General features: G+C 38.6%; 1 protein-coding gene across 1 annotated transcript in view; it reads right to left on the reverse strand.

Annotated features, from left to right (window-relative positions):
- stk10 (serine/threonine kinase 10) overlaps nt 1-14,894 on the reverse strand; it is a 41,545-nt gene that overhangs the window by 23,450 nt on the left and 3,201 nt on the right. The window contains exon 2 of the mRNA XM_015010896.2: nt 3,890-4,054. Coding sequence (XP_014866382.2) covers nt 3,890-4,054 — 165 coding nt within the window. The remainder of the gene's footprint in view (nt 1-3,889; nt 4,055-14,894) is intronic.

The raw sequence follows: 14,894 nt of genomic DNA on the forward strand, positions 1-14,894 counted from the left end.
CCTTTGGAGACTGGGTCATGGAGATGGCAGGTCCAGGAGGGAAACCCAGACATCCCTCTCCCTAATGACATTCTCCAGCTCATTTTACAACCCCCAGTCTTTTCCAGGCAGGTTCTGGTTGTGCCTTAGTGTTGCCTCCTGGTTGGAAATGCACCCAGAAAACCTCCACGCAAAGATGCCAGGAAGCATCCTGATCAAATGCCAAACCGACTCAGTAATGACTCATTTCAAAACAAAGAAGCTGTTTAGACCTCCTCACCGAATATCTGAAACTGAGCCTAGTCTTCCTGCAGAGGGAGCCGACTTCAGCCTTTTCTATCTGGGATTCTGAGACACGAATCTTTTGGCTTAGATCCATATCTCATAACCTCAGGTTGGGGTCAGAACACAGAGTGATAAACCAAGGGGTTTTGTGTTTGACTCAGGTTTTTCTTCATCATGCCAGACCAGAGCAGCATCCACAGGAGGGCAAGCAGGGCCCCAGTCCCTCCATCTAAACATTACTAATACACAAAGTTAATTAACTCCTTCACTCAGGGCAGAGACTGACCTTTGACCTACAGAGTGCAAATCACAATTGAAATTTTGAGAATTGGCATTTGGTACAACAGCTCTTTCTGTAGTAACGTATTATATGGAAGCAACTTTTAACACGACTCTAAAAAAGTATTGACAACTTTTGCATAGTAAAAGTATCTATTAAAACATTTCTCAAAAGGCTTGAAACCAACAGTGACTGCAACAAGGGTTAGACTTCATCTTACAGCAGATGAGAACGGTCTGCGGCAAAAGTGACCACAATTTACAAAGATGATCACTAGTGGAAGATAAACTTAACTGTTTCCATCCTAGAGTTTGTTAAAACATCAAAGGAGGGACAGATCTTTAGAGTTTCAAAATTAAAGCAAAACTCTGGAGACAATTTTAACAGTGTTGGCTGATGGAGGCTTAATACAACTGTTATTTGGTTTTGATTGTCTTCAGACTGCATCTTTGTAATTTTGACCTTTTTACATAGCATGTGGTTTACACTGAACAATCTCACTCAGGCAGCAAAAGACTGAATTTGTTTTGGTGTCATCAGTGAGTTAACTGATGAGCTCTTGTTTGTGGTTCTGCCGTTGTTCTCTTCTCTGCCCTGCTCTTCACCGCCATCCTCCTCCTCTCTCTGTTCGTTCTTCTACGCTCGCTGATGTCAGCACCATGTTAAAGGCCTTATTTTTCTCACACTGTTGGGGAACGCCACTTCGCTTTCTTCAAGATCAAATTGTTTCCTGAGGTAGAACAAACTGATTTTTCTCCTCCTCCTTTCTCTCGACCTTCTCATACGAGGTGGAAAGCAGAACGGGTGGGTCCATATTAAAGTCCAGCAGTGAACCCTGCCCAGCTGCAGGGTTACTAAGGCCTCAAACTCAAAATGAACATTTTCACAGATTATAATAAGTTGTCAGACTTTTACTATATTAGCAATGCTAAGTCATGTTTTATCTGAAAACAACTTAGAAACAAGGCAGTGAAGCAAAAGCTGTAACTCTAATGCAGACACACAAACCCACAGGAAGTGTGTGGTTTCAATGCAACAAAAAGGGGATGTTTGTATATCCGACATAGCAGTATAAACTGTCTGATGGGGAGGGTTTACGTTCAATACTCTGGAATTTCAGCTATGACCAAAACTCAATGCAGCTGTATGTAGAGGTGCAGCTCAGGTCGTGTCTAACATCCAGATCAGCATTGAAACACGTCTCATTTGTGTGGTTTTGAAAGTTGACCTAAAAGTTTTTGATTGTTTTCTTCAGTATTCAGAAATGATTCCAGCGTATGTTTGAAACAACTTTGTCATTACTGTGTGAATCCGCTGCGAAATGTTTCATCTCGCAAAGTTCCTTTAAAAATGACTGTCATTTATTGTGTAGTAAACGTGCCTCCAAGAGGAAACTATTGTAAATTCCACCACTTCGGTTCTAGTTATAAACTACAATAAATTATGAAAATCAGGTCAGCCAAACACAGAACATATTTACATGTGGGAATTTTGATCTTAAATGTAATGATGGTTCATCTGCTGACAGCTCCAACAATCAACATCAGGATGGATGTAGGTCTGTATGACCCACATTCTGATGTTCTGCATCAGAATGTGCAGAACATCTGAATTAAAAACACAGAAGCAGCTGTCTCTCACTCAGTTTTTCTATGTGAGATAATGCAACAGTGCAAATAATTATAAGGGTTGCAAAATAGGGCGCTGTGTGAGCTGAAAAGGTTTTTGTGTTCTGCGTTGCTGCAGATGTAAGGTCGGGTTGAAATGAGCCTCCATGGCGTCTCAGGCACAGAGATATAGCAACTGCAGGGCAGTATCAACCATGCAGCTTTATTAAAGGAGATAAGCTGAAAGTTTAATATCAATTATGTGAACACAGAGACCCGAGTACTCTGTCATCCACATGGGAATGCATCTCAACATTTATTTTACTTAAAACTTCAAATAATAATATCACTGAATATAGAATCACACACAACCTTTTTTGTGTTGCATCTATGAAAACTTGTCAATACCTATTGCACCATTACTGCGTTTAGCGAAATGTTTAATGCTTTAGGGGAAAATATTGTTTTTGTTTATTTAGTTCCTCCAAAAAAGGAATTTCTGTTCATTACTATCTTTAGACTTGACCCTGTAATGCAGTTCCTCAGATAATGCAAGGTTGTGTTCCAACATGAGGTCACCATTATTTGCTTTGGCCAGCGGGAGGATTGCAAGAACGGTTTCATCTGGACTCAAAGTGAGTGTGGAGATGAGGGAAGACTGAAGAGCCGAAAACACTCGAGTGAAATTGATCTTTCTTGCAGTAACATCAGGGTGAGGGTGGGATCATCTCTGAAACATTACATTACCCTGGGGACGAACTGCAACTCCAAATCAGAATTTGAACTGTTCATATTCTGTTTAGACAGAAATGGACTCAAGGTGAGGTGGAGCAGCAAAAAGAACAGCTTCCTTTGAGATCAGGATTTTATGTGAAAGATCAACAACTCAAAAATTAGAAGTATGGTGCAGCAATTATTCAGCACCTGTAATCTGACTCTCCTAGTTAAAATCCAGCGCAACCAGTTGCCTTCAGAAGTTGCCTAATGAGTCAACAAAGTCTACTTATGTTTTTAATCTCAGCATGAATCTGGCTGTCTTGTGAAGGCCTCAGGGATTTGTTAGAGAACACTGAAATCATCAGGACCAGCAGACAGGACAGAACTCTAGTGTATGGGTATGTTACAGAGAAACAGCCAAGGCTTTGAAAATCTCCCGAAGCAGTTTTCAATCAATCATCTGAAAATGAAAAGACTACGGTATTTCTGCAAACCTAACAACTGATGGCTGCCCACCAAAATTTAAACATCAGTTGGATACAGCATTTATCAGAGAAGAGGTCTAGGGTTACTCTGGAGGAGCTGCAGAGATCCACATGTAAAGTGGGAGAATATTTTGACAGGACAACTCTTACACATCTACTCTAAAAATATGGCTATTATGAAAGAAAATCACTAAATTACACTAAAGATAAAAGAACACAGTACGCTAACTCCACCAGTAGGACACACGCTTTTCAGATTTTCTTATGAAAATAAAATGAAACGATAAGTGATTGGAATAGTTTTGCAATCAGCTGCTTTTTCAAGAATTATTTAAAGCATGCGACATTTTTTCAAAATAGTTATTGCATATAAGAAAAAATGAGTAAGAAAAGTTCTCGTGATCAACTTCATGAATAATCCTCTTGTTAAACTATTATAGTTAAACTATTGGGCCGTTTGCAAACAATAGATCCCATTTGCTTCAGAATCATACACAGAGGAGCAAAATTATAAAACAGATGAAACATCAACATACCCAGAGTTTGTTCTCATAGTAAAACGCATCGAGCAGCTTGACGATGTAGCGGTGGTCACATTTAGCCAGGATGTCAATCTCCACCATGTAGTCCTCCAGCTCCTCCTCACATTTCGTCTCAATCACTTTGGCTGCAGCCAGAACTCCAGTCTCCTTGTTACAGGCCTGCAAAAAATGGACAAAACATTCATTTCAATGAGCACAAGTCACTTCAGACCTTTTAAGCAGAATTATTGCACTTCAGTCAATAGCTACAGTTCTTGTTGTTTAAAATCAACTGTAAGTTTTCTTCCACTCAGTTAATCATGTGAGATCAAGAATTTCGGATGTCTGCAATTGAGTCACTTTTCTTACATTTCCACAGAAAACATCAAATTATGGAGGCTTCAGGGTGTGGCTGTGACTAAAAGTGAACATATGTTTATGTTCCAAATTAAAGGAATGAAATATCAAAAATCAAATGAATAGTATCATTATCAACATATCAAAAAGAAAAACAAAAACAAACAGAACTATGAACTTTTTACAGAACAACAAACTCATTGACCTGCTCCTAATTCCTAGAATAAATCGAGATTCACCAAAAGCAATTAAAATGTGGATTAACATCTAAAGACACAGCACACTTCTCAAGGAAACACAGAGACAGGAACCATCAAAAAGAAAGAAATGACAAAAGGCATACCAGTAGTTCTTGGTAAACATAAGCAGATAAATCAGTGAGTCAGACATACAGAATGAACCGAGATGAGCATCATGTGAAGGACAGTATGTTGTGAATGCAGGCTGATGGGATGTTATGGACGGACGGCCTATTGTGATTCTGCAGTTGGAACTCCATGTTTAGAGCTGCAACTTTGTTGTCGGCATCTACGACCATCACAAAGTCAAAGATGAAATATATGTGGAACAGAAAAATAGGAATGGGATCATTTTCAGCACTAGCAGGTAACAGGAAGTCTAAACTAAGTAAAATGAAGGAGATGTGTTTTTCCTTCTGGGCTTCCAACTTCTCGTTTGTTAAACACAACAGATTTGGAATGTCAGTCATTTAAAAATCTCAGGGTTACGCTAAGGATCTATATTCTCTATAAATTACAGATCATTTGTACATAAACTGGTATAAACAGTCAGCTCTTCAGGTACATATTTGTTTAAAACTGGAGCTGCTCTCTTACAAAATGACATAACTTCTGCTCATAATTTAAATAATGACCACTTGTCCCAAAAAGCCTAGAAGATATTTATACACAATTCTCATCCGGTCTTGTTATAGTTTTCAAATAAATTCTTATCAGTAGAGCTTTATAAAACGGTATGTTCATTATTCTTTTCACTGCCAAAAAAATAATTCAACTATTTGGCAGAAAGTTTATTGATGTTGACAGAAACTATAAGAATTTAATAATGCAGGTTTCTGGGTCTACATGTCCAGCCACAGACATGGAGGAATTCCACAGACTAAACAGTCTGGTGTGGCTTAATGCCTCCATGCTTCGCAGGGTCTGTGGGAAAACATCTGAACAAACACACTCTCAGTGACACACACTCTTCATGTTATGCCATGACTTTGAGTGCACACGAGTTGTGCACAAAAGTGTAGTAAGTGTTCCAGAGCAGCCATTCAGCGCCTCCTCATCAGAGAGAAACCCGCAGAGTGAGTCAACAGGATGGCAGTCCAACCATCAAACTGTCAGTCAGTTGGTCAGGTCTCAACAGCAGACAAAGAGACGGTGACACTTTCACTGCACTGCTAATATCGCAGCTCTGCGTCTATGCAGTGAGCCTAAGCAAACTGCAGGACCAGACAGTGCTGATGTCCATCCGGTTAAAAGAAGGTCCAGAACTCAGCTGCTGCCAGGCTCCATGGAAAGTTTCAGAATGAACAAACCAAAGATCCTTTAACTTATGGAAGTTTACAACTTTTTATTCCCAAATCAGAGAAGACTGTTGCTCAACTCCTTGACACATGTTCAAAAGAACCTCAGCACACACGTTAACATCTCAGTGGTAACAACAAGTGGTAAGAAGTTGGGAAGCAGATTCACGACCTCTTGTGTTTAGGTAGCTCAGGGGAATGTGTGACGTCAAACGGGCCCCTCAAGTATAAAATATAAAGATGCATGTTTGTATGTGAACCTTAGGAAGTGATAACACTCAGAGAGAGGAAGGAACACTTAAACACCTCAGTGCATCTCAAAACGGATCTCCTGGCTTTCTGACGTCAATACGCAAGTGACTTGATGCTGGTTCATTAAGGGCAGAGCGGTAAAAAGGACATGACTGTAGAATCCAAACTGCTGCAGAAGCATGGAGGCAGGTTATTTAAGATGAACAGCCCTGAGGGAGCAGAGCTCCAGCTGACTGTATGCTGTAGCTGCTTGCAGGCACCCCAAGAGAAAACAGTCCCGTTTCAAACCCACAGACTCTTCACTCCTACAACAACAACCTCTGGCTTTGTTTGAAACCAGTTCCCATGGTTTCTCAATGGACCTTCTTCTTACTCTTCTTTCTCATCTAACTGACTTACTGTAAGTTGTTTTTTGCAAACTGCCATAAGAAAAGATTTGTCTGGGTATCAGATCATCTGTGGTCTTTCTAAATTTCTTGACTTGCTCAACTGAGTCGGTCAACAATTCTAGTTGTTTATTTAAAGTTACTCTTAAAACCACCAAATGTTTTAGAGATCCAAACGTCTGGACTGCAGGCGGACCAGTTTAACACCAATGGTCTTGCAACAGAGAGCTGCTGTTCTAATATGTCCAGAATGCAGTTCGTTTCGCAGAAGGACGTGACAATGACAAGAAATGCTCCTTTAACACAGTGAAACTCCACATGCCAATCATTCAGGATCTCATCTGCCAGTTGAGTTTGTCTTTTGGTTGAGAAATGAGATGCTGGCCGTGGGCCAAAAATCTGTTTTCTCTTCTCTTCTGCAGTGAAGCATCAATAAATCAGGAAAAATAAGGCCATTTAGAAGATGGATCTCATCTCTTTCCTTCTTAAAGGTTAAATATTATTTTGAAAGCGATTAACCATGATCATAGACAATTGCATACAGAAGTGTTTCTTAAACATGCATGCTTTTAGGCATCATCTTGTGTTAAATTGTGCAGGATCATGTCAATATTTAACAGTTTTTTCTCCAAGTCATATTACTCAAAGACAAAAAAAGGATAATTTGGATTTCTGATCAGCCGTTTAGTGCATCAAGGACTGAAGCCTTCTGCGTCAAAAATTAAAAGATTAGTCATCTGTTTTCTGATCATCTCCATGTCTGTTTCTATACTTTTCGGAAAGAACTCCTTTTAAAATTCTAACCTCTTATTTTATGCCTTTGCAGCACGTCAGCCCACAGCAAAGTTTTGTTCAATGTTATTATCATTTAAATGCAATCGTCTCTTTTCACTACCTGCCCACTGAAAGGGTGGGCTGTAAAAGCAGGTGATGCTGGTCCATGTGTCAGCAGACAAATGTACTGCATGTAATGACCAGCTCAGACTCGTACAAAAGGCCTCCACCATCACACTCCATGTCTGCCATCTGTTTACACTCTTTGTCAGGCATGATCCTTTTAAATGAATCAAGCTGAGAAACAGCATCAACACTGAGCCTGTCAGCAGAGTCATTGATAAAAACTGAGGAGGTGTTGAAAGCAGATGGATGGATGAGCCTCCAGCTGAGGCATCAAACATTCCTGACCCAAAATGTACAAACGTAACATAATTGAACCACCAGCTTCTCATATAAACCTTCTAATGAAATCTTTGTCCATATAAACGTCTAAAGAGACAAATCAAACCCCAACACAACAAAGAGAACACACAAAGTTCAGTCCCTTCCAGGTTCTACAAGCATACCGCATGCTGATGTGTATTTTCAGCCTGTTTGCTTAGTTATGCTTAGGACAAAACACACAGCTTCCTTCAGGGTGAATAACGTGAGCAAGATAGACCTTTGCCCCATTATAAACCTGTTAACTGCCCCTCCTCTGGAGGCTCTCACCACATGTTTGAAAGGAGGAATGCAGCTTAGTGCCTTCATCACCTCTGACACCAGGCATCCATAGAGGTAAAGCCCTTGCTTTCAAAAGAGTAACAATGTTAAATGACTGACCTGGATACAGAAAACCTGTTTATTTAAAGAGGTAGCTACTTGTCTCTGTCTGTTACAATTGTGTCAAATGCCATATTTGTACAAGAATACAAAGTCCAGAATGAGGTTTTTTTCTACATCTCTCCAGCTTTGTAATGAAGGTGATCAGTTAATGTTTGTAGTAATGCTTCAGTGTCCCTGCAGCAGGGAGGTTATAGAGTTAAAAAAATAAAATAAAAAAAACATTTTAATTTTCAGCTGTCTCCAGGTTGGACAATCACCTGCTGACAGTTTTCAGAAACTCCTGCCTGTTTTAACCCCTTATGACTTCTGCAAAGAAGAAACCACAATACTTTACAATAACTGTGCAAAAAGTTAAATTTTGGCTGTTAGCATCATGCAAGCTTTCCCACCACCGCGTCCCAGCGGGAGCAGGAAACACTCCAGGCTGATAAAGTTTCCAAAACTGTCTCTCTGCTGCATTCTTCTTCAAATGTGAGTTATCTGCTTGAATTTAGAGAAAATTCTTGAAACAGACTCTGTGGAGCAGGACAGCAGTAAAACAAGAACACACTGCGCTTCTTGAATAACACAAATAAAATTTGTTCTAGTTAGTAGAAAAAATGTTATCTTTAAAACTCACTTCATGGCATACTAAAAAACTCTAACACAAGAAATTGTATTATTTTTGGTTAATGTGAGATTTTGGTCTGATACACACAGCAAGAGTTCTACCACTTTAGTGACTCAATATATCCTATATATCAAATATCCACACATTTGTATAGTTCAGGACTTAATAACTGAGTAAACATGTAAATTAAAACAGATTTGTGAACATTTTAAAAATGAATATTTGTTCTAAAACGCAGACAGCAAATGTAAATGTGATCTTAAAAGACTCCCAAAAAACTGAACACTGTGGGCAAGTTGAGGCAGGTAACCATACATTTGTTGCCATTTCCTGACTTAACGTTGCTTATTTTCATCTAACTAAGAAAAATTGATCTTTGATAAGTAATATTATTAGAGTTCCTAGCAGCACAGAGCAACTTTAAAAAGTAGAGTTACTTAAATCACTCCTATAAATAAAGTAATATTTATTTATAGGAGTTGTTAGGCTTCACAATTTTAAATGAAATACAATCTTCCCTATAAACACAATCAAATTAATAAATGGATTTTTCTCATGGTTCCTTTGTAAAAGTTGTGCTGCTGTGCTAAAATATAAAATTAGTTTGCTTTTTTATTTATTTGTCAAAGGGGTATTGTATATCTAAACTTGAATTAAACACAGGTTGTTTTACTCAAGAACTACTTCACAGAAAACAAATATTGCTTCAAGACATTCAAACCGCCACTTAACTTTCACCTTGAGATGTAAGAGGAAACACAATCTTGATGCCTGATCTCACGGCTAACCCCAAGCTTAAACACACTCAGCCCTGGCTCTTTGAGAAAATGTCACTTTTGCTGCTTAAAGTATACAAAAACGGTTTCACATATTTCTTCTTCCTCTCTTAGTCAAGCTGCTGACTACATCTGAACACATTTTTTGCTTTCACAGGCATCCTGGGCGTGAAGCATGTCACATTGTTAGGCTCAGGCCTTCACCAAAAACACACCCTGAAATGAAGCAATCTGTCTTTAGGATGTGAAAGTTTTGATCAGTGTAGAGAAATGCCCCACAGTGAACCTTGATGCAGCAACTTACAAAAACAAAAAAATCAGGTCAACAAAGTGTGGAAACGATGATTTGTTCACTAGCTTAAAGGAAACTGCAGCCATATTTTAATAAGTCATCACACCGTGGGGTTCTAAAACCATAAATCTCATGACAGATGAGCAACACTTCCTGCTCACAGCCCACGTAAAGAGCGAAACACTGGAGTAATTACAAGCTCGTAGTTAGAGCGTGGAGCAAAACCTCAAGCTCAGACAGGTAAAGCAAGATTATTCAGCCAAACCATCTGACAGGAAACTGGCGTGACGACAACATGGGGTGAAAAGAATGCAAAAATATGTTGGAACAAAAACAAGTTGCGTTGAAGCTGATATGAGTTAATCCTCCAACTGTCTAACACCTACAGCTTCCTAGCAATATGATTAAAGTACCAGATGTAGATGGAAAGTTGTTTTTCAAGCACCTTAATAATGTGATCACATGGCCCATGGGGGGCTCCCATCATGTTGACACCCCACCCACACAGCTTGGTTCTTATCAGTCTGTAGAAGTTCAGCTGCTCCACTGAGATTAGACCAAGGGAAGCCCAAACTTTCAAACAGAAATGAAGACCCTCACAAGCGCTTAAATGGTACTGCCATGTTCTGAAGCATCACAAGCTTCACACAAAGAGGATGTCGAAATCTGACTCCCCCCACTTCTCTCACTCAGTTCGGTTTCTCTTTCACTCTACAGCAGATCTAACAGGAAATGTCCATGTTTTTTAAGTTGTTTATGTTGTACTGTCTGTAACAGAAAGATTACCAAAGTTAACAACCCCATAATGTCTTGAGGACGTCCAGGTTCCCTACAACATACAAACAACAAACAAGTGTAGCCAACAATCATAACGATGACGATTTCATTCCTCTTCTTAAAAAAAACTGTCTTTAATATAAGAGTGATGTACATAATGATTCAAGAGATGCATTAATGGATTTTGTGGTCAACTGGATGTGTTGGGAATATTATTGGTCTACCAGTACAGATTCCTCTTAAAAAGCAGGAACATCCAAAAATGCAAGAACAGCAAACTTGTTTTTTTTAGCCTTCCTGTCAAAAGAGGTTTTGACATAGTAATGTTTGCATGGCTGAGAGAGAGAAAACATCCATCCATCCATTTTCTGTACACCCTTGTCCCTAGTGGGGTCGGGAGGATTGATGGTGCCTCTCCAGCTAGAGAGAAAACAGAATTATTTTATTATTCCAAAGAAAAGACAAAATGGTGACGCTGCTGACAGATTCTGTTTGTTCTTCCTCATGATTTGTGATTAGTGTGGTTTGCACTGTGAGCCCAGTATCTGAGGTAGGTGGATCTTCTTCAGGCCCAAATACAACAAACTGAACTGGAATGTGTATTTTGCCACCTTTTCATAAAAAAAACAAAACAAAAAAAAAAAAACACAGTTTGAACTTCTGTAACAATCTTTAAAGTGGTTTCTTTTTTACAAATGGGAAACATGATAAAATCATGACTGTATTTTCTTTTTGTAGCAATGTCCATATGATGATTTATCCCCATCACCAACCTATGCTTTAACACGATACAAGTTTCATTTTTGTCTTAAAACTGAGTTTTTTTTTCATCTAAATTATTAGAGTTTAACTTTTTAGTGCCAGCTTGTAGACACCAGAAACACAGTTAAAGCTCAGATTTGGCGCGCTCTGTTCTTACTCTTCCAAACAAGAGGATCAGTGGGAATTTGACAAGAATGTATCCTGACATCCTGCAGGCGTGTCTATGGATACGTTTCACTAGCAGCAGCAGCAGCAGCAGCAGCAGCAGCAGCAGCAGCAGCAGCAGCAGCAGCAGCAGCAGCAGCAGCAGGGTAGTGTGCTCAGCGGCATGTGTCTCATTAATTAGTGAGAAGAAGAGTACATCTCCTCTGTTTCATGCCTGACTTATTGCCATCTTATTTGCTGGGTATGCAGATAATATTTCCAATGTGTCAAATATATAAGTCAGGATATTCACTGTGTAGTTCTGCTGGTGTTACTTATGTGAAAAGGTTAAACCTGATTTTAGTTGTAAAATGTTGCGAAAAAGCACCAGGAAGTTGGTGGGTTGGGGGGGGAGGGTTGTTACTTCACACGTTAAGGTACATTTAAAATAAACATATTCTTGTAGTAACAGGAACTATGAGGAAGAAAAAGTGATCATTGCATCAAAGACTTGGAAAAAAATATAATTTTTGACAGAAGTACACAAAATAACTCAAGAAAGCATACTGAGAAAGAAACGTTGCCTTTTAGGAGAACTACGTGCTCCAAAAAGCACAATGTAGAAAGAGAAACATCCCAAGTAAGTTAGACATCAACCCACAGTGGGGATAGTAGTTGACTTTCAATCACTTTTCAACAGATAAATGCAAACTTCAGTAATGTTGCTCTGCTGTGGAAACAAAGTACTATCATTATGCTAACGACTGAAGATACTGTGGTTAGAAGTCATTTTGCAGTTTCCTTTTGCATTAACCTACAGCTTTCCACATTGCTGGACAAAGAGAACACATCATACCTAAGAACTACCAGGTCAGACTGGCATTGATAACCTTCGGTGCAGAAGTTGCTGCAGAGGAAAAATGACTCGGTTGGAAATTTTCCATATCATTTAAGTGTTTAGGAATAAAGTCAACAAAAGTGCCAAAGGTGTGAAGAAGTTTCTTGAACTGAAACAGTTTTTTCTTTGATGGAATCTTAAATTTTACTTTAGGCTGATACTTCTAAGCAAGGAGTGAGACTTAAGCAAATACCAGAAACTTACTGCAGCAAAGTTCCTCATTTTTATCCTTTCGGGGACTCCCAGTTTTGTCTTGGATCACGTAAGAACAGGAAATATCGGCAATCCTCTCAGCTAAGCTGAGGGTCTGTGTGTTCTTAAGAAGAACACATACTGATGTTTCCAGTTAGCGATGCTAAGTAAACTAGCCATGCTAATCAGACCTTTTGCTAAGATACTAAATATTAATTTTTAGTGACAACTCTAAACATCTGGTCTTCGTATTTAAATTGATAGTAAAATGTTATTCAGCTGTTGCACTGATGTCACTCAGTGCAACACACAGAGTGACGTCATCGCTGGTCCCAATATAAATGATTAAGAATCAAAAATGGCATAAAGTCTGCGTCGGGGTTCTTAGTAGTTACATTGAATCATTCATTCATTGGGATTTGAATCCATTTTCTCAAATATTACGTTGGTCATATGTATTTTGAAATTATCTTAAGCTACATGGCTGAAATAATTATTGGTTTTGATGATTACTGTGATTAGATTTGCTAGTAATTCCCTTTTAAATCAAATTACCAATAATCATTTGGGACAATTGCAATATTAAAACACTCAATTTTGAACGCAAAGTCTCAGATGCTCAGGAATATTTCTGAAACTGAAGTGTTAAATGTTGCAACTATTTTTTAAACTGTGGATTTTTTTTAAAAAAACTATTTAATTTTTTTATATTTAACTCATTTCTGTTTCTCTATCATCATCATTGTAATCTGTCAAAACAACATTTCTCAAAAATATTACTCATCATTAAGTGCTTGGTCTGCATAGAAATTTCTGTTTCATTATACTTAATATTAGGCAGTTTTCCAGTTTAATATGTATTAATATGTATGAGTATGTATTAACTTTTAATACATTCTCAGTTTTTACTGCAGGGTTAACTAACAGTGAATGACCTCCAGCCTGTAGAAACACTTTCTGCATATTTCTTAAACACATTTAAATAAAACCATGATGCTATTTATACCCATGATTAATTTTCATGCAATAATTCTGACACCATGTTTTACTGTGTTTTTATTTTGAATAATGAGGTTATAACTATTTTTTAGCTACCAATAGTTGTTTGTACAGATATTTCTGTCCCAAAACCAGTATGATTTTACACTCTTCACTGTAACTATGAGCTCTTTCTGAGGATATGTGTTTTATTATTATTATTATTATTATTATTATTATTATTATTATTATTTATTTATTTATTTTTTGTTATAAAGACATGGAAATTGTTCATTTTAGTAAAATAAATATTTTGTTCTTACTGGGAAATTAGAATCAATTTACTATTGGCAGAGCAGACCTTTACACAATCAAAAACTTTTATTCATATTTAACCAAACACAGATATTGTACTAAATCAATATGACTGCAGAAATAAAGGCCTTCAGATATGAAAATATTGTTGTTGACCTCTGAACTCAGCTACACACATCATAGTGCTTCTAGGGCTGAAACGATTCCTCGAATGGTTCGAGTACCTCGATTACTAAAATTCCTCGAGGAAAATTTACCTGCCTCGAAGCTTCGTTAATTTATGTTTTATTAGTTAGCGCACCGTGTTCCGGCCGGGACTTCATTTGCGTTGCGCGGAGCTCTCACTTCCGCCTCTGAGTTGTTGACAAAAGCTAAGTCTCAGCGGCATAAAGTCCAATCTTCAAGATTGGCCCGTGGGGATTTTATTGATTGATGATAATGCCCGACTTTTTATCGTTTTTGGGGAACCAATAAGCATCCTTAGAATGACTGGGGGAATGCCTGGAGTACGGCAGCATTTCTCCTCCGGGGCTGCTGGTTGAAAGCGAACGGCGGGAAGAGCGCTGAGGTGAGCGGATAGACTGAACAGGGCGGGCGGCTGAGTAGCTGATGCTTACCGTGTAAATGTAGCTTTACCGACGAACCGCACAATAAATTTCATATCCCGGTCTGAAGAAACGGGTGGCGGAGCGCATCGTACATGGCTGGTAGATGAGTTTCTGAGTGTGACCAGTGAAGGTGTCGTAAATATCCCGTATTGCTTCCCCCGTGTTCGTCCCCCGGTCTAACGGTTCGTCAGTCCGCTGGTCTATTTCCTCCCCTCCATCTTACGTTCTTCATTCGCCCTCTCCTCCCACTCCAGGCGGCATTTCCCGTATTTTCAAACCCAAAGCGTGACAGGTTAGGTGGCAAGGTGAGTTTAATTAATCTATTAAACTCACTGAAGATGAATACATAAACTAAAAGCTGCATTGTAGACATTTTTTATAAGCATATTTGTGAGCCTGCCTCTTTGTTATTAAATTCAATATAATTTCAGATTTTTCTATAACTTTTCTTCTGGTTAACTTAGAAAGTGAGCTATTATTGTTACAGGTTAGTTTTCTAAACTACAAAAAAGCAACTGTTAGGGATGCTCAAAT

Source organism: Poecilia mexicana, unplaced genomic scaffold (genome assembly GCF_051168715.1).
Source record: "Poecilia mexicana isolate PSO_F unplaced genomic scaffold, ASM5116871v1 scaffold_14, whole genome shotgun sequence".
NCBI lineage: Eukaryota > Metazoa > Chordata > Actinopteri > Cyprinodontiformes > Poeciliidae > Poecilia > Poecilia mexicana.